Source organism: Artemia franciscana, chromosome 4 (assembly GCF_032884065.1).
Source record: "Artemia franciscana chromosome 4, ASM3288406v1, whole genome shotgun sequence".
Taxonomy (NCBI): Eukaryota; Metazoa; Arthropoda; class Branchiopoda; order Anostraca; family Artemiidae; genus Artemia; species Artemia franciscana.
In genome coordinates, this window is record NC_088866.1 from 57,084,537 (window position 1) to 57,108,144 (window position 23,608).

The following is a 23,608-nucleotide window of genomic DNA, read 5'->3' on the forward strand; positions in this document are numbered from 1 at the left end:
GCCTTCTTCCCGCCAAACGCACGTAGAATAATATATTTAGCTTCTGGTCTCAATAAAAGCAATAAGACGCCCCCCTCCAACCATTCTAGAATATCTCAGTTTAAAGATAAAATCCTTAAACTAAATTAATTAAAATAAAATTAATTAAAATAAAAATTAAAATATTAATTAAAATAAATTAATTAAATAAAATCCTTATTGGAAATAATGAGATGGAGCGTCGATGGAATAGCTCTACTTTGAAATCGTTAAACAAACAGATTTGGTTTTCTTCGTTCCAGAACTTTATTTCCTTTTACTTGTAGTATAGTCGGGACCCCACGGGCCTCAAGGCCTTTAGTGTCTAGTGTTATACTTAGTATAACGTAACTTAACTACTTAGCATTAAAAGTCACATAGGTTGTGTGAAAGCCCCCTAAGAGATATTATTGTCCATCCCACCAATGTTCATTGGCTCGCTTAAAACCAGCATTCGTTACGCAAAATTCTGAAAAACACCCAGATAGTTGTTTCGGTTCATTGCACTCATCATAAGCAACATTTTTCAAAGGTAAAAATGTGGAATGGGGATAGAGGTTCAAGCTCTTATGATGATCTTACGTGATAAAAAGATAGAGGGAATTGTAGGAAAGTTTTATTTTGATTGAGCGGTCTTGTCATAGCTTGTAGAGCTTGGATAAGAGAAATGACTAAAAGACACAAAACTAAAAGCCAACAATTACTTTCTTAAAAATCTTAGAAAAAATATTTCTCTTGTTTTGTACTGGAGATAGAGATAATCAGTTTTAACGAAACTTGCATCATTAGAAAGTGTGAATTTTATTTTTTCGATTAAACGGAGGAGAATTGTTGTTTTAAAGTTCAGCAAAGGGTGGTTTATAATATTGTTATAGCTCACCTGCTAGGAAAACACTAAAAATTAATTTATAGGAAATATACTTTGTAATTCGGCAGCTTTAGGAGCTCCCTGTGATGCTACCCGTTTTGATTGAAAACAATAGCGACACAGGGGGCGTAAAATTAACGGTCTTTTCAATCCAATTTCATAGTCAAACCACAGATTCTCAATAGCTGTCGACGGTGAGTAGTCCCATGTTAGATTTCCCTAAAAGGCCTTTTGTCTTTGAAACGGTTAGCTACCACTGGAGGCTCACAAAATGATTTTAATGTGTCGAATCCCCTGAAGGCACAATAACTGCGTACAGACTGAATGCATAGCTAAATGAGAAGAGATTGGATGGGTAATAATATCCCCAAAATAACAACAATAAGACCCATTGATGTCTTTGTTATAACTTCCCTTCATTGTTATAATGAAAATTTCTTTTCGTAACCTAATTGTATGGTAATGCTATAGTTGTCCGTTTTATTTGATCATTCAAATACATATTCGATTTTGTGGTTATACATGTTTTTTGAAGTAATGTATTTTCTTATTTAAAATGACAGGGGTGGTCCACTCAGAATCATCTGGTATACCAGGTAGTGCGCGCTATGCATGGTGCGAAGAGACATCATCTAATGGAATGATAAATATATTACCTGAATAGATAGCAGATAATATAGAAAAAACATTGCATATTACGAGGCGATAGAGAATTAGACCAAAATAGGATTTTGTCTGTTTGAGATGCCTTAGGAACATCTCAGATGATATGGAAGAGAAAATGGAAGCATCTCGGCAAAACGCATACTGCGTGTATTCTATTATAAATTAATACGCCTATGGGAGGGAGGGCGTTCCGAGATGTACACCATATGGTAGAGAGTGGGTAACCCCTAAAAATAAATAGTTTGTACCATTCTGTTTTTCTTATTACTGTTCGTTTCCCATTCTATTTAATATTTAAGCTAGTCAAAAGAAATAATTTACATCTCAAAATAGGTCTCAACACTGAATCGTTGCATCTAGTTTTGTTGTGGTCATCTTAGCTCTTACCGCAGAGTATCTATAAGACAGGATTCTGCGTATCATTGTAATGTTTTTTTTTTTGTTAGCAAAAATTACTGACTGCGCAGCAAGCAGCAAACCAGAATAATATATTCACAAGTGTCTAACCCATTAATATTTCAAGCATAATTGTAAGGGGAGGAGCTAGACACCAACGCAACTAACCCTATTAAAGAAACCGCTTTTTTGGTTTATTTAAGCTGAGGTAATGAAATCATCAGGTAATGCCACCGGGTATCCTTAATTTACAGACGTATTTGGCATACGTTTACTCCATGGTTGTGACTAAGTGTTCTGTTTCAGTCAAATAGAAAAACCAAGTAGTGATTCATTTCAAATCAGGAGGTTCCCTTTTCATTTCCTTCTTTAGTCAATTGATGATAGGAAGTTATAATGAAAACCTAGCAAAATGATGATGCAATTAGCGCTTAATCTTGTTTTTCATAGCTTCAGACATGTTAATTGGGGGGACGGTAATTATCCAATCTCTCCCAGATTTTGAAAAACATCACTATTATTTTTTCTGTGAACTTATTATTATTCTTTTTGCAATGTTTTCTTGTTACTATTATTGTCTCTGTAAATTTTTATCTTGCATTATTGTTTTTTTTCTGAGAAATTACAACGAATAATAAGCGGTGGAAGTAATTAACGGGGAGAATCAATAATGTATGATTTAGCAAAAAGATGATTTAGTGAAAATACTTTGTAAAGATACACCTCTACTTATATTTATTAGCGCCTCGTGCTGATAATGAAGAAACTGACACTTTTTAAAGGCGTTTAGAGTGGTATTCTTGTCTTGTGATTGACACTAGCTTTAAAGTTGTTTTATAGAATGCATCTTTGACAACTTTTGTTCCCACGGATTACTTCTAGTTTTGTAATCTTATTTCTAAGACTGATCTCTCAGTACTTCGGAACTTTTTTTCAAAACTATTTTTATTATTATTTTCTTATTACCAGTTATGAGTTTTTTTATTATTACTTTTTTTCTTATTATTTTTTAATACCAGCTTTAAAGTTGTTTTATAGAATGCATCTTTGGCAACTTTTGTTACCACGGATTACTTCTAGTTTTATAATCTTAGTTCTAAGACTGATCTCTCAGTACTTCCCAAGTTTTTTCAAAACTATTTTTATTATTATTATTTCTTTTTTTAGAAATTCCTGCCAGATAAATAACTGATAAATATTACAGAAGTGATAAAATAATAGAAGTAGGAAATTCGAAAATAGTAGTTTGGTAAAAAATATGCTTATGCCCCACTTATTTGAAATTTGATTTTAGTTATGTCATATTAACTCTTCTGTGCTTTCTATTCCTTAGTGTCTCATGATGATAATCAAGAAAGCGGTACTTTTTAAAGTTTAGCCGTTTAGAGTGTTATTCTTGTTTTATGATTAATTCTAGCTTTAAGGCTGTTTTGTTGGTTGTATTTTCCATAGAGGGTTCATCTTTCTTGGAACTCTGATCTCGTTGACTTTTATTTCATTTTTCATTGAGTTCCTTTCATTGTTATTTGGAAAAAGTTCGTTAATGCCTTGTAAAAACACAATACCTCACGAAATCTCCCCTGTTACATGTCTATTAGTGTTGTAGCCTAAGTTTTTTTTTTGATTTTCTTAGACACCGTGATATAACTATTATAGGATTATTTATGAATGATTTTGATAGAATTTATACAGGCACGTACGTAGAAGCCTGATGTGGGGGAAGTGAATTTCCCTAAAAAAGACGCAAATGGTGAATGGTGTCGAAAGTATAACACATTTTACCAACAATCGTAAGAACTTCGATGTTTTGACAGGTTGACGCGATCCCAATGTCCTCCTCCCGTTTTTGAGTTCTTTACTCATTTTGGAACCTCTCTTACGTTGGAACTTAAATCTGGTTGACTTTGCCTCACTTATATAATTTTGTATGCCCGTTATTGTAAACATCATACCTGGTAAAAACATTAAGACATTTATTAAATTAAAGATATCTGAATGGTTTCATCGAAAGGGTAACATACTTTAATTAAATTAATTACGAGTCACGTGATTCAATTAATAAATTACATTAGTTCAGTTAAAACATTGCACCTGAGGAATTTTCATCGTTTATTTTTATCTTCCATTTTTAAAGTATTGATATTTAAATCTTGTTGATAAAGCTAATATTTTATTTTCGCCAATATTATTATCTCATATTATAATTGTAACTTAAACTTGCTATCATTTTAGAAGAGTGTGATCCGATTTATTGTATGGCTTTTACATGACATTCATACATGCACTTACGTACTAATTTATTTTTAGTTGGGGGGGGGGCATTGGATATTTGAAAAAAACAAATGGGCTATATTAGTCTTTTCCGGAGAATCTTAAAAATATCCAGGCCTTAAGGGGGGGGGGGACTGGACTCATGCTGAAGCCTATCACTTCTACTTGCTTGTCTTTTCTCATATCCTATTTTTAACCTCGTACCTCGTCAAATCTCAACTGTTCAAAGCCTATTGTAATGTACATTCATTGTGTCTCATATTTTAAATTTGTATATACTGGTCGTACTTACCTACCTCGACTTAACCTGTTTTACCTTGGCTGTGATTAAACATGTGTGTATTTACAATATATGTCTATAAGTATGTAACAAATAAAAAGTAATTGATTACTTGTTTATGTATCGTTTTGTCTATTAATAGTTAAGTTTGGGTTATTCTGGGTAGGGGGTCACTTTTTATTAGGTTGTCCCTAAGGGGGCAATCATGATTTGGTGTTCAAATCAAGTTCTTTGTGTCTCTGCTTTCTCTGATGGAGTTATGAAGCTACATATTCTGTGAATGTATAAGGATATTTGAGTTCTTGGGAAATGTTTGGATTTCTAGCATTTAGAGTTAATAATTAAGCTGTTTATGAGCAAAATCGGTTAACGCAGGTATTTCATGTAATTTGCATTAAATTCATTTACAGGGATAATTTAACTAATTTAGGAGAATTTGTTTACTTGTTATCCCCAGTGCACCTGATTAACTTATAAATTTGGCCACATAAAGGTTCAATCAACTGCTGCAATCAAAATAAAGAATCTTTTTTCTTGTCACTTTCCTACTCGGTTAACTTTCACGATTTAATTAATTAGGTAAGTAACGGGTGAGTAAAGTAAAAGAGCGGGTAAGCAAAGTAAAGGCGAGGGAGAAAAGAATTGAGCTCGGAACCAAATGAGTTGAAAGAAGAGCGTGCACATCTATGTCGACCTCAGGGAGCTTGGTGGTGCAATGAGGCGTCAGTAGTGGTAACAGAAATGGATTCACCACATAAACGGCTCAACTAAAAAAAAAACAAGGAGGCACACAGGGAGGCGAATTCCCCAACTGTTAGTTTTAAGTATTTGGTCAGTTAGGTTCTGCGGAGGAGTGAAGAGTAAAACTTGGAAAAGAGTAGGTTGGAGCAGGAGGCTCATCTGTGTTGGCCTCAGAAGGCTCTGTGCTACGATGGGGTGTCAGAAATAGTAGTAATCGATTCGATAATTGAATGACTCAGTTAGCAAGTGAATGGGCCACGAGGAATGGCGGCGGCAAAATAAAGCTGCACCACTGCTTATTGTGCAAAGTATCAGCAAAAGAGTGCCAGTTTAAAGTCTGGAATGCTATTCTAGTCTATGCGTAAAATTTGTGGCTTTTTGTCATAGTAGCATAAATGCACTCCTCAAGAGCCAAAAACCCTGAAGTTATTTGACTGAAAAAGACGTTAGATCTGCTTACTTATATGTGAGGGTATTGCCGTGACTGGACTTGACTCATAAATCGTATAATTGACACGTCCTGCGGGTCAGTCATGTTACTAGATCCCCTATCTCATTTACGTTAAATGAACATGGGTCATCCCTGATTCAACAGTCCTGTTCCCGTCCTCGGACATCGTGCATATTACTTCTTACCAAACAGAATCGCTTTAACCGTTTCTACCGTGCCAAGCTTTGTAACGCTAGTGAAACAGCCATAGAAAATGCTTTCTATATATATGAAAAGTTGTTTTTGTGACTCACTCTGTGCCACATAATCACCATATCTAAGAAGCACCAGATCACAGACTTCTTACCAGCTGTCGAAAGAAGAATTATAAAATTCAGAGCTAGAAGCATTAAATCTGACCCTTCGTGGAATACTGTGATTCTATAATGCGTTGTTAAATGAATTTTCTTTTTTTTTTCCTCCTATGGTTCTTTTTCATATATGTTTTTTTTTTGTTTTGATGGGTTGCAAATTTTTAGCAATAATAATAATGTATCATAGAAGCGGTCTCAAAAGCCCGACTCGCGGACTCTTGCTTTACTTAGGAGACAAAGAATACATTATGTACATAATATCACCATCTTGGTAAAAACAATCCAAATGGTAACTGGGGCGCTTAATAACTGCTTCATCATTTGTTTTAATCAAAAAGAAACAGAGAATTTTAAAATATATTCTCAGAACCAATGCAAGAGTTGTTTTGGTACACTCATCCTACTTGAAATTGTGATGTTTTTTAAGATTGATTCTACAGACTGCCTAACTGGCAATGAACGCTCCCATCAAATAGCCTATATTGAAGACCTGACGATTTAAAATAAACCTTATTTCTGGAAGTAGTAGTAATCATCGCTCTGTAGATAGATCTCGCGCTTGGTCAAAGACATTCACTTTTATTTTTGAAAATTTCGATTTTCTGAGAGAGCAAGAAGAAAAAATAAATTGATTACATCTTAGGGCTTTTGGAAATAAAACATTTTCTTAACCTGTTTTTTTTTTGTTTTACTCTTTTCGGTGTGTGATAAAGTTAATTACTTTCGCTTACAAAATTTTCTCAGAGTGAAGTTGAAGGAAGATCTAAAATTTCGAAATAAGATGTTTGTTTCATAAGGATTCAGGACCGACTTCGTACTTAACACTGTCCAAACCACATATTTTTAGAGGGGGATGGTGTTGGAGAAGTGACGAGCCCATTTTGCACCGCCAGTCATGTTGAAAATCTTCGCACGATTAACGCTCAAAAAGGAGCTACTTGTCTTTGAGCTAAAAAGTATGAGGGGTGGTAGAGGGTTTTTGGCCCCCTTTGATCCCCTTACTATAGGAATTATACATGCTTATATGATTTACGTTCAAAATAATGCAATCTACATACTTAAGTATTTAAGTTGGTAAAATTTTAACATCCTAGATGCAATTTAAACACCGAAATAGTGTCATTTTGAATAGCCTGCAAGAGAATTTACCATTTCATTAATCCAAGCATCTTAGAAATAATCTTCGATTCCTCGTAGAAATATGGTGATTCCAGTTGTTCTAGCAATAAAATTTAGTGAATTTAAAAAAATTAAAATACATCATACCTTAGCTATTAAACTTATGGCCGCATACAACTTAAAATCCGTCAGATTTATTCAAAAACTGGTCAATTCTTCACAAAACAACAGCGATAAGAACAGGAAAATAACAAATTTGATAACGAGACTCCCAACGACCATTACAAAGAAAGTAAACTGATGAGCATGACACATAGACCTGGTTAAGATTTCAAAGATCAGAATTAATGGAAAGTTTGATTTCAAAAAATAGTATCGATTGAAAAGGGTAAAAATATTTTGAGTAACATAACACGACTTAACTGTAGATCTTCAAGAGTCTTAAAAATTGAAAAATTTTAATCAGCTCTTAAGATAGCTTTAGAAGAAAGTCTCTCTTTCTCTCTCTCACTGTTTCTCTCTCTCTCTCTCTCTCTTTCCCTCTCTCTCTCTATATCTCTACAGCATGGGAATACCAGGGCTAAAAGAATAATTTAGGCGGGGAAGGGAATAGTTTAAGCATTCCACATTTAAAGTGTTTTCCATGTCCTTGACAGGTACGAAGCATATTTTCAGAAACCAGCAGCAAAAGAATAAAATTGTCAAGGAAAACCATGAAAATGTTGAATATGGTAGCCTATAATTAAAATATATATATATATATATATATATATATATATATATATATATATATATATATATATATATATATATATATATATATATATATATTTACAACAGTAGCCTACAGCACTTCATCATCAATAGAAGAAAAGATACATACTTATAAAATAATAAAAGGAAATGTAGGTTATAATCTCTTTCACCGTAAACCTATGTTTAGCTGATTTAGAGTAGTAGTTTTTCATCCTAGTTTTCTTTCGTAAAGGAGTCAGCTAAAAATAGGTTTAGATTTTAATTTATCTTTGTAATAGTCGTTATGGGAGCTAGGCTATGGAGTATTCCTGTAATGGAGCAAAAATTTAAATTGAAGACCTATCTTTGCTGATTTTTTCTGTTATTATTCAATCAATACCCTCCCCCTCACAACCGCAATTTTTCTTAAAAATATCCCCTCTTTATTGGAAAAAATGTTTGATGTCTAAGGTAGTTTTTAATGTACGAGTTATGATGATTTCCCCTTGAAATAACAGTGAAATTTGGCCTAAAAAGCAGGAGAGGTTATGGAGGGGATTGTTCTTGTTGTGTGGGATTGTTCTTAATATTCTATGTTGATGAAGCATAAACTTAGGTGAAATGGCATATTATAGCAGGAAAGGTTAGAAAAGCTGCTATAAATTTTCAAGAAAACGGTTGAAAAAAGAGGTTTGTAGAAAAAGTTACGAGCGATACATTCTAATGAACTAGGATGAAAAGAGAAGCAGAGAAAATAAGAGGATATTTCGGAGGCAGGATATTTCGAGAATATATTCAACCGCGATAAAGCTGTATGATTCAATATAGAGAAGAATGTCACATTTTCCAACAATCTGGAAGTGAAGAAAGATGTAGCTTATGAGGAGACGTTATTGAGGGCTCTAAAAGGTTTGAAAAATAATAAGGGCACAGGCATTGATAGCGTAGTAAATGAATTTTGAAAATATTGTGGTTATGAAGATCGAAATAAGGTGCAGAAGGTTATGAATATGATTCTTGAAAAAGGAGAAACACCTAATGATTGTTGGAAAATGTCAAGTTGACTCCTTTATATAGAAGGGAATAAGGGGGAACACAGTAGTAATCATAGAGGTATTATTATGATCTTTCTCTTCATGTGACGACGCTTGTTTGACTAGAAGATGTTGTAGATAAAGTTTTAAAGGTAAGACAAACCGGTTTTAGGAAGGGGACGGGATATACCGACCAATTTTTTACTCCGAGTCTGATAATTGGTAAATTCCTGAATCATGAGATCCATTTAGTTCTCAATTTTATAGATTATGAGAAGCTGTTCAATTCACCACATAAGTACGCTAAAATTGCTAAGGGTTACATTTAGCATAAAATATAAGTGCTTATTATCTATTAAATATTTAACAAAACTAAAAATAATGATTTTTGTGAATTTTCAGACTAAAGCGCTGAGTCTTTACTGAAAATCCTCGTGATGTCAGAAAAAAAAAACAGTAAACGGAAACCTGCTAACAATATGGGCACTGATCTCAGATTACAATCTCAAAAGTATGGCAGCATCTAAAAATGATAAAAACAGATTTTAAGAAGGCATGTTTGAGCTAGACAAGTGACGGGAAAGAGCGTTGTCTAATTTGCTAATTTCTCTCTTAAATAGATCAGAGTCGAGACGTGGCTCTGATGCGACGGTCCTCAGTGAGTTCTTGACAACGTTTTTCAGGTCGGACATGGATGCATCTTTTTCTAATTGCATACGGAGGTAGTGGACCTGTAAATATAGTTTAAATAAAGTATACTATAAACATAGACTACCCTAAATGTAGAATACTGAAAGTACCAAGTTCAGTGAAGATGAAATCTGAACACATGGAGCGTCAGCCAGTTCCCCCTCCTAAAATAGGCAGTTGCAAAAATAATAAGGTTTATTTAAGAGATATTTTTGAGATTTTCAGTCCCCCACCGTCCAAAAAATCCTTTTAACGTCTCCCAGCTTAACAGATTGCACACATCACCCTCTGGTACCCTCATCATTCCAAAGGCATTTTTCAGATATTTTCATGATAAAAATATGCTTGAAATGCAAGGGTTCGTGGTTTTGCAATACCCCTAACGGGATCCCCCCATGGCAATCCAAACCACCATGAAAACTATAGATGGCACCCGATAGCCTCTGGCGCCCATTATATCACCTAAGGGTTTTCAAACATTTCCTTCGGTCTGGCCATGACTGTGGGGCGTGCTTGGAACCTGGTTCCTGCTGAGATCCGGCAGTCACGAGCACTTGACTCCTTTAAGATATTAAATAAAAAAAAGTTTTTTTAAACTGAAAATAAGGAGCGATATTAAAACTTGAAACGAACAGAAATAACTCTGTATATGAAAGGGGATATTCCCTCCTCAACGCCCCGCACTTTACGCTGAAGTTTGACTCTTTCTATCAACCCTACTTTTTAAAATAGTAAAGAACAATAACGTAAAGAGCGGGGCGTTGAGGAGGGAACACCCCCTTTCACACATGGAGTAATTTCTGTTCGTTTTAAGCTTTAATATCGCTCCTTACTTTCAGTTTAAAACAAACTTGTTTTTTTAATGTTTAATTTCTGAACGTTTTTGAATGAATGCATGTTTTGATTTTGGCTCTCCACAAAAGAATAATTAAAACGAAATTTGCATATTAATTTATTTTTACGGATAAATGGATTTCTCCTAGTTTTGATTGGACGATTTTGAGAAAAAAGGAGCGGGGGAGTAGGCCTAGTTACCCTCCAATTTTTTGACTATTTAAAAAGGCAACTAGAACTTTTAATTTTTTGCGAACGTCTTTATTAGTAAAAATATACGTAACTTACGAATTAAATTACGTAACAAACTTCTAAATTTATGAAATTACGTAACAAACTTCTAAATTTATATAAACTTCTAATATATGAGGGGGTTCACCCCCTCGTCAATACTTCGCTCTTTACACTAAAGCTTAAATTTTGTCCCAATTCCTTAAGAATGACCCCTGAATCACAAAAACCGAAAAATAAATAGTTGAACTTAATAAAATTACTTTAGCGTAAAGAGTGAGGTATTCGGAGGAGGTGAACCCCTCATATACGTAATAATGTCTGTTCGTTTTAAGTTTTAATGCTACTACTTACTTTTAGTTAAAAAACTTTTTCATATTTATTTTTTCATTGTTCTTGAAAAAATGCTAAGAAATCCTGCCTTCATGGAAATATTCTTCCCCATGGCATATTTCTCTATGGAAAGTTCCCCCCGCATAACCCCCTCCCTTCAACTCCTCCTCCAACCAAAAAATCCCCCTAAAAGCGGTTGTACACTTCCCAATAATCACTACTATGTGTAAACACTGGTCAAAGTTTGTGACTTGCAGCCCCTCCCACGGAGACTGTGAGGGATTAGGTCGTTCACAAAGACATAGTTATTAGATTTTTCGACTATGCTGAATAAAATGGCTACCTCAGAGTTTTGATCCGGTGACTTTGGGAAAAAGTTGAGTGTGGGAGGGGGCCTAGGTGCCCTCTAAGTTTTTGGTCACTTAAAAAGGGCACTATAACTTTTAATTTCCATTAGAATGAGACCTCACACGACATTCTAGGACCTCTGGGTCGATACAATCACCCCAGAGGAAAAAACAAAACAAAAAAAGCCAACAAGTAAACACGCATCCGTGATCTGTTATGTGGCAAAAAATGTAAAATTCCACATTTTTGTAGATATGAGCTTGAAACTTCTACCGTAAGGTTTTCTGATACGCTGAATCTGATGGTGTGATTTTTGTTAAGATTCTATGACCTTTAAGGGATTGTTTCACCCTGTTTTCTAAGATAAGTCAAATTTTCCCAGGCTCGTAACATTCGATGAGTATGTCTAAACTTAATAAAACTTATATATTTAAAATCAGCATTAAAATGCAACTCTTTTGATGTAACTATTGTTATAAAAATTCCGTTTTTTAGAGTTTCGGTTACTATTGAGCTGGGTCGCTCCTTACTACAGTTTGTCACCACGAAGTGTTTGATAGATGAAAAGTTTCTTATTAAAGGTAAATATAAGGTATTTTATTGTTAAATTTTTCTTGGGTTGTTGTTTTGCTGGCGTTGGATCCTCGATGACAAAATAGAAAATTTTAGATTGTATTATTGTCGGGTGATGTGAGGGTCGCTGTTTCGTGGGGACTGCCGGTGAGTTGATTTGTTTTTCTCATAGATTTATATTTAGCTGTTGTTTAGTATCTTTACACCAAGGTTTATTATTAATTATTTACTCTATGTCATTTCCGAAACAACGGGTCATTTAGCCCTTTGGGATATTGTTTTTGTTATTGTTGTTTTATGGACATAATGGACCTTGAGCTTGAACTTGAACTTGATTATACGCTTTTGTCCAGTATCATTTGTACAGATGTTAAAGTATTTTTTATTTTAAAAGTTTTACTTTTAAATTTTTTCAAAGTCTCAGTTTTAATAGTTTCAGTCTTAAAGTTTTAATTTTAAATTATCAGTTTAAAACTCCGGTTTATAAAGTTATTTCCTTTAAAAGTTCTATTTTCGAAATAGTTTTTTCCCTTAAACTCTTAATCATAGTTTTATTCTTAAAGTTTTAGCTTGATTAGTTTCAAGAAATTGTAATTTTAGGATTTTAACTTAAACAATTTAGTTTACAGTCAATTTTGTTGTACAGTCCATAATTTTAAAGATTTTAGTTTTAAAGTTTAGATCTTAAGTATCTTTTTTCTTCTGGCTTATGAATTATTTTGTAAACTTTTCTTTTGAAGTTTTGGCTTTTTAGTTTTATGGTTTTACAAAGTTTTTTTTTGTATTAAATTTTCAGTTTTATAGTTTTAATTTATCTTAGGAAGTTTTAGTTTTAAATTGTCAATTTAAAAGTTTTGAAGTTCTTATATTCAAGTTTCCATTTTTTTTAAGTCTAGTTTTCATTTTCTCTTAATTTAAAACGTAGATTTCAAAGGTTTTTATTACTTATTAAATTTTACGGTTGAAGGTTTAAAGTTTTAGTTTAAAAGATTTTGTTTGAAAACTTTTACTTTTAAAGTCTTAAGACATAAAGTTTTTGGTTTCAAATTATCAGATTTAAAGTTTTGATCTTAATTTTTTTATTTTAAAAGTTTTACTTTTAAAATATTTTATTTCAAAGTTTATTGTTCTAAAGATTTTAGCTTAAGAGTTTAGATCATAAATTTCTTTCAATTTTTAAGTTTTAGGTTTAAAAGTTTTTTTCTAAGGTTTTACTTTTTAAAGCTTCAGTTTTAAAGTAATAGTATTAAAAAGTCTTTGGTTTTAATGTTTCTGTTTTAAGGTCTTAGCTTTAATATTTTTCTTTTCTAGTTCTTAAGAATTAGTTTTAAACTTTAATTTTGAAGTTTCAGTTTTATGGTTTAGTTATAAGATTTTAGTTTTAAAGTTTTAATTTTAAAGGTTTTAGATCTAAAACTTTAAATGTAAACCTTTAAAAGTAAAACTTTAGAAAAAAACTTTTATAGCTAAAACTTTAAAATGGGAAGAAAATTTGAGATCTAAACTTTAAAATTAAAATCTTTAAAACCCTAAAATTTAACATAAAATCTTTTTAAAGTAAAATTATTAAAATTAAAGAATTAGATCTCAACTTTAAAGGATTTAAAAAAAAGGATTTAAAAGATTTTGGATTTAAAGCATAATTTTTATCAAGAAAGTGTTTGAGAACGCCTTATAAATGATAGTATGTGCCACAGGAGTACCCTAGGCCAGCCACAGTGTGCCACGGTGGCGGGAATCGCTATGGAATATTGTAATATAACAATGAAATGGTAAGTTTACGCTGTTCAAATAAAAACAATAGTCAGTTTTAGGTAGTAATTTTATTTTTGTGGGAAAGGTTGAAAAACCTTTAGGTGCGATATGTGTGCCAGAGGGTGTCATCGGGCTAACAAATTGGGCCATGCTGGCCTAAATTGCCAGGAGTCATCAGAAGAGCGCTATTGGGGATTTTTCGATAAGTTTAAACGATCAATTCTAGCGCAAACGGATGTTTTTACAGGAAAATACCTGAAAAATGTCACATTGGTGATAACACTTTCCAGAGGGGGCCATGTGTCAGCCATTGACTTTCAAAGGCAGGGATTTATCATGGAACCTCACAATGCAACAATGAAATGGCAAGTTTCCGCTGTTCAATTAAAAACAATGGTCATTTTTAGTTTATAAAGACATTTTTCAGGGAAAAATGTTGAAAAACCCTTAGATGAGATATTGTATGCATAAGAGTGTCATCGGGTTGGTACATTGTGCCACGCTGGCCTCAATTGTCAGGTATCGTCAGACGAAACACTATTAGGGGCTTTTCATTAAGTTTAAACAATCGATGCTTGTGAGAACGGATATTTTTGTAGGAAAACGTTTGAAATACATTTGATATACTTTAGATGCCATAATACTTGCCAGAAAATGCCGTATGTCAGCCATTGAGTGTCAAATGCTGGGAAATAACATGAAACATTACAATTTGGCAATGAAATGGTAAATTTCTGCTATTCAAATAAAAAACAATGGTCATTTTAAATTTATAAAGTTATGTTTGTGGGAAAAGGTTATACGTGTGCCAGAGGGCGTCATCGGGATGGTTCATTATGCCACGCTAGCTCCAATTGCCAGGAGTCATCAGAAGAAACGGTTTTGGGCATTTTTCAGTCCCAACAATCAATTCTGGTGTAAACGGATATTTTTTCAGGCAAATACCTAAAAAAGCCTGTGGTATGGTAGAGGGTGTCATGTGCCATCTGTTGTTTGCCTCGGTGGCACGAATCACCATAGGCCGCATCACAGTGGGGGGTGGGTGGATTGCTAAAATACGAAACATTGGATTTAAAGCATATTTTTATTATGAATTTATCTGAAAAATGCCTTTGGAATGATAAAGGTGCCAGAAGATGCCGTGTGTCATCCATAATTTGCCGTGGTGGCATGAATTACCTTCGAATTGCATGTTTTACAGCTTGAAGTTAATCTGGGAGGTATTAGGAGAATTTTTTCATGGAGGAGGAGTGAAATCCAACACTCGGTCAAAGAAACCGGGTATTTTCATCAAAAACGCTCAAAAATGTCTCTTAATGTGGGTTAAATTTACCTCTAACGAGATTATGCGAAATACAAAGAAGAATATTATTCAAAAGTACGCTTGTCAACCAAATTGCACAGTCTTTGATCAAGGAAACAAGGGAGTTTCATTAAAACCTCTCAGAAATATCTCTTAATATTGCTTAAATTTATTTCTAATACCAATCCTCCCCTCTCACCCTGGAAATAGTTGCTAGGGCCCCACCTTTCTTCATATAACACTTGTTTTGGCTTATTTTTCATCCTATTTCAGCTGTTTTCACGTTTTGATTTTCGTTTTGTTGAATTTTGATTGTTTTTTTTTATTTCATGATTTTATAATATTTTTTTTATTAATAAAACTTCTATGAACAATAAAAATTTTGGGTCTTTTATATTTCTGGCTCCAGTATGGATCTTCAATACGTTATCATTTACACAGTGAAATATCTAAAGCCAATGCTATGTAGTATCTCACTGATTCAATACCTAACTCAACCTTCATAGGGCACGATAGAAAATTAATAAAACTATAATTAGCAGATGCACATCAAATATAGCCAATTTCCAATAATAGATTTTCTCTCCCGCATGTCAATTATTCCAGCGATAGAAAACACGTGATCGCTAGATTTTTCGAAACGTTTCCATTAGCAAGTATTCCCCAAATAATAATATATGAAGGCTTTCTTGGTTCAGTGGTTTAATGCACCATTCCGTTGAAGGGAAATATCTTTCGAATCTTAATGCAGACAAACATCTTTGGATTATAAAGGTTTCCGGAGAAAAAACGAAAAACGGATTGAAAAAAATGAAATCTCTTAAAGTATAACATCCCATGTAGGCATCGTCATTATGTACCATCCCATGTGTGCACAGTTATTACGTAACAGTCAAGTGTGTGCCACCATTATGTAACACCCACTTTTTCACTTCCATTTCGTAGTACCCACGTGTGCACTATCATTACGCAATACCCATACATATGCCCTCCTCAGCTACAAGTGGGCATTCCCACGGGCCCCCCAAGAAACAAGTTATACAAGATTAAGTGTTTCCCAATAAATCTACCAAATCACGCAAGATTGCATCAACCTTAACATTGGTAAACATTCCATATCACGTAGGCTTTATCGGCTTGACTAGTGGTTCTTGAGATCTAACATGTTAAGTAAGATTGCGCCATTCTCAATAAATCTACCAAGTCACGAAAGATTACATCACCCTCAACATAAGTAAACATTCCCCATAAGTTAGGCTCCTCCACTTGACTAGCGGATTCTAACGTGTCCTATTACTTAACATCCAAAGAAATCATTTGCGTATGTAAGCAAACCCTATTACATGACAATCAGGTGTACTTTTACGTGATATAGAGGTCCAATATAGTATTGTGTAAGACCCAGATGTACGTAATAGCATCTGGAGGCGCAAGTAGCTCCAAAAGTATACCTCATATGATTGTCGTCAACTCAGACTTGAATAGATCTATGATGGGCACAGGAGGCAAAGAAATTCTCATTTTTCATTTTTAGAAGACTTCAGAGACCTTTTAGGAACCATGATTTTGTGTCAGATAACTAATTTCTCTTAGTGACTATATACCAGCTATACAAAAATGTATTCAAGAGATTCTTGCAGAAAAAAGCGGAAGAAAAAGAAGAGACCACAGCAGGAATCAAGTTTTCACATTCCTTCAATTTCTCTATGAATACGGATATTACAAGTTTTACATCTTAATTGACTCTAAAAATCTAAATTGTAATAAGAAATTAATTTAAAATGCTCAACTTTAATTTTTAGGTGTCTCTTGGAATTGAGCATCCTTTCTTTGATAGTTTACAAAATGGTAAACTGGGTTAAAATAAAATGCCTTCCCTTTGGTAGAAACCCATTCTTAACTTACTTATTTTCCGTCGCTGAATTTCTTAAATATCACAAAAGTACAGTAAATACAAAAGTATTTGATTAGTGCGGTTAGGCATCAAAAACAGAAATTCATTAAATTTAAGGGATATTGGAACTTCTTGAGAGAGCATAAAGGAAGAGGCTTTCAAAAAATTGGGATGAAGGAGGAGGGTGTGTAGCTATGTCTTTCTCAGGCTTGGCACAGCAGTGGATTGTTGATAGCAGCAGTAGTAGTATTATGCAATAAATTACAAACCGATCGAATCAGTTACATAATATATGACCATCAATATGGACTACCTTTTTAAATTTTTTTGGCCATTTTTTCGTCGAATTTCAATCATCCATCATGATTACTTTCGGAATTGATGGGACTAAGAATGGTTTTCAAAAAGACATGCTGCCACACAAATTAACATCTAAATTTCATTAGAGCTTAAGGCCGTAGTTGAACTTAGTTAACTCGTTAAAGCCTGGATAAATTCTTCGGGAGGCTTGCGATGTCCTTTGGACAGACTGCACCTCTTTCTGTTAAAACGTTGGAAATAAAAGCAGAAAGTTTTCCAACGTTTTATACACATGACATTAAAAATGGCCATCAACAGCAAATAACTGCTAGAATATTAGTAGTAGTAGTAGTAGTATTAATTTATTAACCAAAGGAAATGACACAGACAAAATCAATCGGTAGCACACCAAAAGCGTTGCTTGCGAGGGTGTGTTACTAAAAAAAAGAACAAAAAATAGAAGAGAAAAAAAACAAAAAACAAAAACAATGAGTTAATCTAAAATGAGCAGAAAGGTGAAACCCTTTACCGAGAAAAAAAATTACATAAATAATTCAGACACAATCAAACAACATAATATCATGATCCCGAAGGAAAAAAAGAAAAAAAAACACACAAAAAAAACAAAAAACAATTATTTCCAATATTAAATCAATCAATTTCAATCTATTTCAAAGGTATACCTACCAAGAAACCCGACACGCAGCACGGCATTAAATTGATTAATGGACAATTCTTTGATACTTGGAACAAGATTATTCCATAGCTTAGCCCCTCTATAAATAATTGAAAAAGCAGTCCTTCTTGAAACTAGGTGAGGAACCTCAATATCTCCACTTGTTCGAGTTCTGTGATCATGAATATTAGATCTATCCCGAAAAATTCCTGTAAAACATTCTGGAACGCACCTATAATGGTACTTATACATAAAAACCAGTGTATAAAAATCACGCAATCTAGCTGCAGGCATTATATTTATCATGCTGTACATTGACCTGACCAAATCCCAGTTCCCTATTCCACAAAGTGATCTAATGGCATTATTCTGCAGTACGTGGACTGGGCGAAGTGTTGAGGGGAATGTCCCAAGCCATACAGACAAGCAATACAAAATATACGGGTGAATCAGAGAAAAATATAATAACCGTATAACATTTGAAGGAAATAAATGTTTTAGTTTACGGATAATCCCTAAATTCCGCGATAATTTTCTACTTATAGCTTTTACATGTCACTTAAATGATAAACTTTCATCAATAATAATCCCAAGGTGCTTAACGGAATTTGACCGCTTAACAGTTCCCTTCGGTGTAGCTATTTCCGTAATCCAAGGATAATAATTTGGGGACCGTGAAAAGAAAACAAAATTTGACTTATTTATATTTTGGTCAAGCCGCTTAATCTTTAACCAAAGACATGTCATAGTCATTGCTGGATTAATTGTTGAGGTAAGTTGTTGTTCAGTTGAAGCAACACACATCAATGTCGCATCATCAGCAAATAAGGGTTAGTGATCCTGGTTCCCGAAGGTGCGGGATCCACTATATCCCCCATTCTAGAAGTAGCTGCAACAGCATTTGGCATATTAATGTACTTAACTTAATGATCCCAATGTACTTAACGGAACTTGACCTTTTAACCATTCCCTTTGGTGAACCTATTTCCGCAATCCAAGGACAATAATTTGGGGATCGTGAAAAGATAACAAAATTTGACTTATTTATATTTAGGCCAAGCCGGTTTATCTTCAACCAAAGACATGTCCTAGTCATTGCTGCATTAATTATTGAGATAAGTTGTTGTTCAGTTGAAGCAACACACATCAATGTCGCATCATCAGCAAATAAGGGTGTAGTGATCCTGGATCCCGACGATGCAGGATCCACTAGATCCCTAATTCTACAAATAGTTGCAACAGCATTTGGCAGATCATTGATAAAATCAAAAAAAGAGTAGGACCTAACACAGAACCCTGGGGGATACCAAATCTACCAAGACTCTTACTTGAAGAAAATACATTAATGTGAACATAATGCTCTCTATTTTGGAGATAATCACAAAGCAAAGCTAAAGTCCCTCTTAGTCCATAAAATTCACATTTTTGAAGTGGTAATTGGTGGTCAACAGTGTCAAATGCCTTAACGAAATCAAGAAACAGACCAGCTACTCTAAGCTTATTATCAAGAGCTCCATTGATTACCGAAGTTATATATGATAATGCCATCTCTGTGGTTCTCCCCTTCCTGATGCCAAATTGAATTGAATTGAACAGATTATGCAGTTCCAAATGATCATAAACTCTAGTGTTAATACACTTTTCAAGCACACGAGAAATAACAGGTAAGACTGAGATAGGCCGATAATTTCCAAGATCATTCTTATTACCGCCTGTAAAAACAGGGGTAATCTTAGCAATTTTCAAGCAATCAGGAAACGTTCCCCGTTTCAAGCACAAATTAATGAGGGAAGTAAGAATATCAGCAACATAAGGAAACGCTATTTTTAACACCAGAAGATTGAGTGAATCACTACCTGCCGATGTATTTTTCATCCCAAAGATAATTTTCTCTACTTCATCACGAGAGAAGGGTCTCATATACATAGAAACATCAATTGGAATCTTCATAAAAAAACTCCAAGGGAGGATCATCATCAGAAGATACTTTACGGGAAAATAAATCTACGCCAATATTAGCAAATGTTTTTGAAACAGCATTGCATATCTCTTCGGGTTTCCTCGTTGGTAGGCCATTCTGCATTAATACTTCACCGGGAATAGTAGAGTTCTCTGTCGATATCACACTTTTAATTATTTTCCATGTTTTTGCAGGGTTACCACAATTCTCAGTGAATTTATTTACGAAATATTTTTTTTACATTTCTCAGTAATTTCTTCTGGGCATTTCTATAATTTTTATAAATTCTTAAGCAAATCGAATCATTTCCATTATTTATGGAATTCTTATAAAGTTTATCTCTTTTATTAATACAGCGCAACAAGCTAGGCGACATCCATGGTTTCTTAGGATTATTTTTCCTTGATGGCGAACGAACCATTATACATGTTTTGGTCAATAACAAGATTAGTTTATCGTAAAATCTTTGAAAACTCGTATTTATATCATCCGTAAGGTCTATTAAATTATTTCAATCAACTTCTGCAATTGCCTGCTTAAATTCGACTCTTAGGAATTATTGGTGGTGGCTTTTGGGGAATACAGAGATCAAATCTTGTTGAAATCCCAAAATGATCGAATACATCTGTAATAATAACTCTTGGAGCTGAAAAAAAAAAACAAATTTGAAAAAATATTGTCAATTAGCTTTGATGATGAGGTGGTTACTCGTGTGCATATATTTATAGTTGGAAATAAACCATAGGACATACAAAGCTGCAAAAAATCCATAGAAACACTCGCATCAAGCTCATGGAGGTCAATATTAAAATCCCCGAGCATCATAAATGGATATGAACTAGTTGCTAGTTTCTCCAGCTGCTTATCCAAAAGATCCATAAAGATTGGTATGGAGCCAGATGGCGGCCTATGCAATATAATAACAAATGCATATTTAGGTTTCAGCCTAAGCTGAAGAATAAATGGTTCTAAAACCATTTCCTGGTATACCACTTACTCATTTCTTACCAAAACCTCAATATCGCTTCGAATATATGCACCGTTTCCTCCAAGTTGCCTAAAAAGTCGATTCCTATTGTAGAATTTATACCCTGGTATATTTAAAAGATCGGAGTTGTGATCATTCAGCCAGGTTTCAGTAAGACCGGTAACCTGAAAAACCGAAAGATCACATACTTCTTTTAAAAAATTAAACGAAGAATTTAGCCCTTTGCAATTAAGATGGAGAAACATTGAGGCATCTCGTATCTCCATACTCAGATTGGATTCCATCTTTAACCAAATATTTGGAACTAATAGATTTATAATGTCCTGCTACCCCAATGTCATAGCTCCGATGCAGCTGCTCAGTAAATATACCTCCAAAATCTACATTAGAAGCTTGCAAAGTATTAAGACGGCTACTGCTCCGTCAATCACTATTATAATTATCCATTGTCATTAAAAACAAAATAAACCTCGGTGCATGGTTTCAATAAAGATAACAAACGGACACAAAAAAGAAAAACAAAATGATCCACTTAATAACACTAATAAGAAAAAGAACAAGCCATGAAAATATTGCCTGTGAACCTGTAATAGAGATAGATCCTTTTATTAGACAGTGAAAAAAAAATTCGAAAAATATACTGGACATTTCAATCACATCGAAACACAGAGATCGAAATATCCAGTATATTTGAACTGTTATTTATCGTCGTGGAAAGGCAGTATTGTCTTCGAAATTAGCTAGGCCATCGAGAAAAGATGCTGCTACGTGCACTAGCTTCTAAATTTCATTAAGGCTTAAGAAAATAGTTGATCTTAGTTAACTAATTAAATTCGGAAAATTTTTTCAGGGGGTTTGTGAAGTCCTTTAGACAGGCTGTTCCTTTTACCGAGGAAACACTGGAGAGGAAATTAAATTTATTCTGACGTGAAAATATACAAGATACTGAGTAAACACTATATCTGAAAAGAAATTATTTTACAAGATGAGGATTTAATGTTCGAAAAAAAAACAGAAGCAGCACAATTGTTCATGAATGCTCAAAACTACGTGTAGTAGGTTGCAAGACTCTTACTTCTTGTAAAAGTTAAGTGGTTTTCGAAAAAAAACAGAAGCAGCACAATCGTTCATAAATGCTCAAAACTGCGTGTGGTAAGTTGCAAGACTCTTACTTCTTGTAAAAGTTAAGTGGTTTTTGAAAAAAAAAAACAGAAGCAGCAAAATCGTTCATGAATGCTCAAACTGTCTGTGGTAAGTTGCAAGAAGTGGTTTTCGAAAAAAAAGAAGCAGCACAATCGTTCATAAATGCTTAAAACTGCTTGTGGTAAGTTGCAAGACTCGCACTTCTTGTAAAAGTTAAGTGGTTTCCTCAGCAGGCTTCACGTTGACATCAACAATGCTTATCTCGTCCCACCAAAAAATGTCCCATGCATTCGCACCTGGAGTTAGAAGTGGGAGGCACCAGTCTCTTTCCTTCAAAGGACTAGGAGTGAGTTTTGCTTCGTCCATGCTTTAATTTAGCAATGACCTTTAGATATCATGCCAGAGCTCCATGAGGTTTATCTGGACTCTTATATCTACTACCATGTTTTAGAGGGAGGATATTGTACAGTCACCACTGCCACATCTAAAATGTTTACAAATAAAGGCCCTTTACTCTTTTTTTGATGGTATAATTGCCGACAAATCGAGCAATGAGATCGAAAAACCGGTGCACTGACAGGACTGATGCAGAGGATTCGGTCAATAAACAGGCATCTTGTCCTTCTCCCACTTCACTCTTCTCTCAACAGGCTTTAGGGGCTAGAGGCGAAGGTAATATTTTGCTACATTTGCAATACTGCTATCCAGCTATCCTCCCACTTTACCACCAGTGTGTCATATGTCAAACTCGTAATCGTAAGTACCTCTATCTCATTCTTGAAGTCATTATTGAAGGAGAGAGCAAAGTCATTATTGAATTAACTAGCAATTTATTTTTCACAGATAGTCCCTCTTCCATTGGAGTCAGTAAATCTCGGTCACGCAGAAGCTGACGGCTGATAGCAAAGTTATTGAGTTCAACTCTAGACCTAGGGCTGCTGCTGTTGTCAGAGCTACTTCACCAAACGAGATCCATAGCCACCTTTGAAAGCATCTTTTGGTGGAATTGACTCTTTAGCTAATTAATTATGAAACTGGAGAAAGTAGCTAATGAAAATATAAAGAGCCCACAGCTTCTACATAAAGTTAATGCTAGCCTTCGTGATGAGCTCCTTCAGACATCACTTCCCATTATATCTGACAAACGTCATATCAATTGAAAAATATGTCTTTGAAAAACTGTCTAGATTAAACGGTTTACCTGTTATCTATATATTTCATTATTTTCATTTTGTTTATATATAGAAAGACGGAGTGGTTTATCAAACTATTAAAATAAAGATGAGACAATACCTGTCTTTCTAGAGCCTCGGTTCGTGTCTTCAACGCTCTTTCACGAGCTTCTGCCTGTCGTTGTGCAGATATCTGTAATTCTCGCATACGCTCAGCATCTCGCATGCGTTCTTGCTTGTGGCGCTTTCTCATCTCTTCAAAGGATGCGGTATGATCACGTTCCATTTCTCGAAAACGATCTGCCATTCTGGCAATCTCTCGTCTTAATGACTGGACAAGAAAGTTCTCCTCTTCCGATCCAACTCTGTTTATATCAAACTAAATTTAAGAGACAGTTCAATTTAATGCATTCAATTTAACGTATTTCTTGAACACGTGATACTTTAAAGACAAGCAATGACGAGAGAGCTGGGGC

At 34.3% G+C, this 23,608-nt stretch overlaps 1 protein-coding gene and 1 long non-coding RNA gene across 4 annotated transcripts in view; one reads left to right on the forward strand and one right to left on the reverse strand.

Moving 5' to 3' along the window:
• LOC136026656 (uncharacterized) overlaps nucleotides 1-23,155 on the forward strand; it is a 30,078-nt gene extending 6,923 nt beyond the window's left edge. Inside the window, exons 2-3 of the long non-coding RNA XR_010617378.1 lie at nucleotides 11,864-11,949; nucleotides 22,804-23,155. This is a non-coding gene — a long non-coding RNA (uncharacterized LOC136026656). The remainder of the gene's footprint in view (nucleotides 1-11,863; nucleotides 11,950-22,803) is intronic.
• The window catches only part of LOC136026649 (rootletin-like), a 329,138-nt gene that overhangs the window by 68,397 nt on the left and 237,133 nt on the right, over nucleotides 1-23,608 (reverse strand). For all 3 annotated transcript variants that reach the window (XM_065703386.1, XM_065703385.1, XM_065703387.1), the window contains 2 exons: nucleotides 23,254-23,511; nucleotides 7,311-9,663 (listed from right to left, as the gene is read on the reverse strand). In XM_065703386.1, the coding sequence (XP_065559458.1) occupies nucleotides 9,478-9,663; nucleotides 23,254-23,511 (444 nt within the window). In that variant the 3' untranslated portion in view covers nucleotides 7,311-9,477. The remainder of the gene's footprint in view (nucleotides 1-7,310; nucleotides 9,664-23,253; nucleotides 23,512-23,608) is intronic.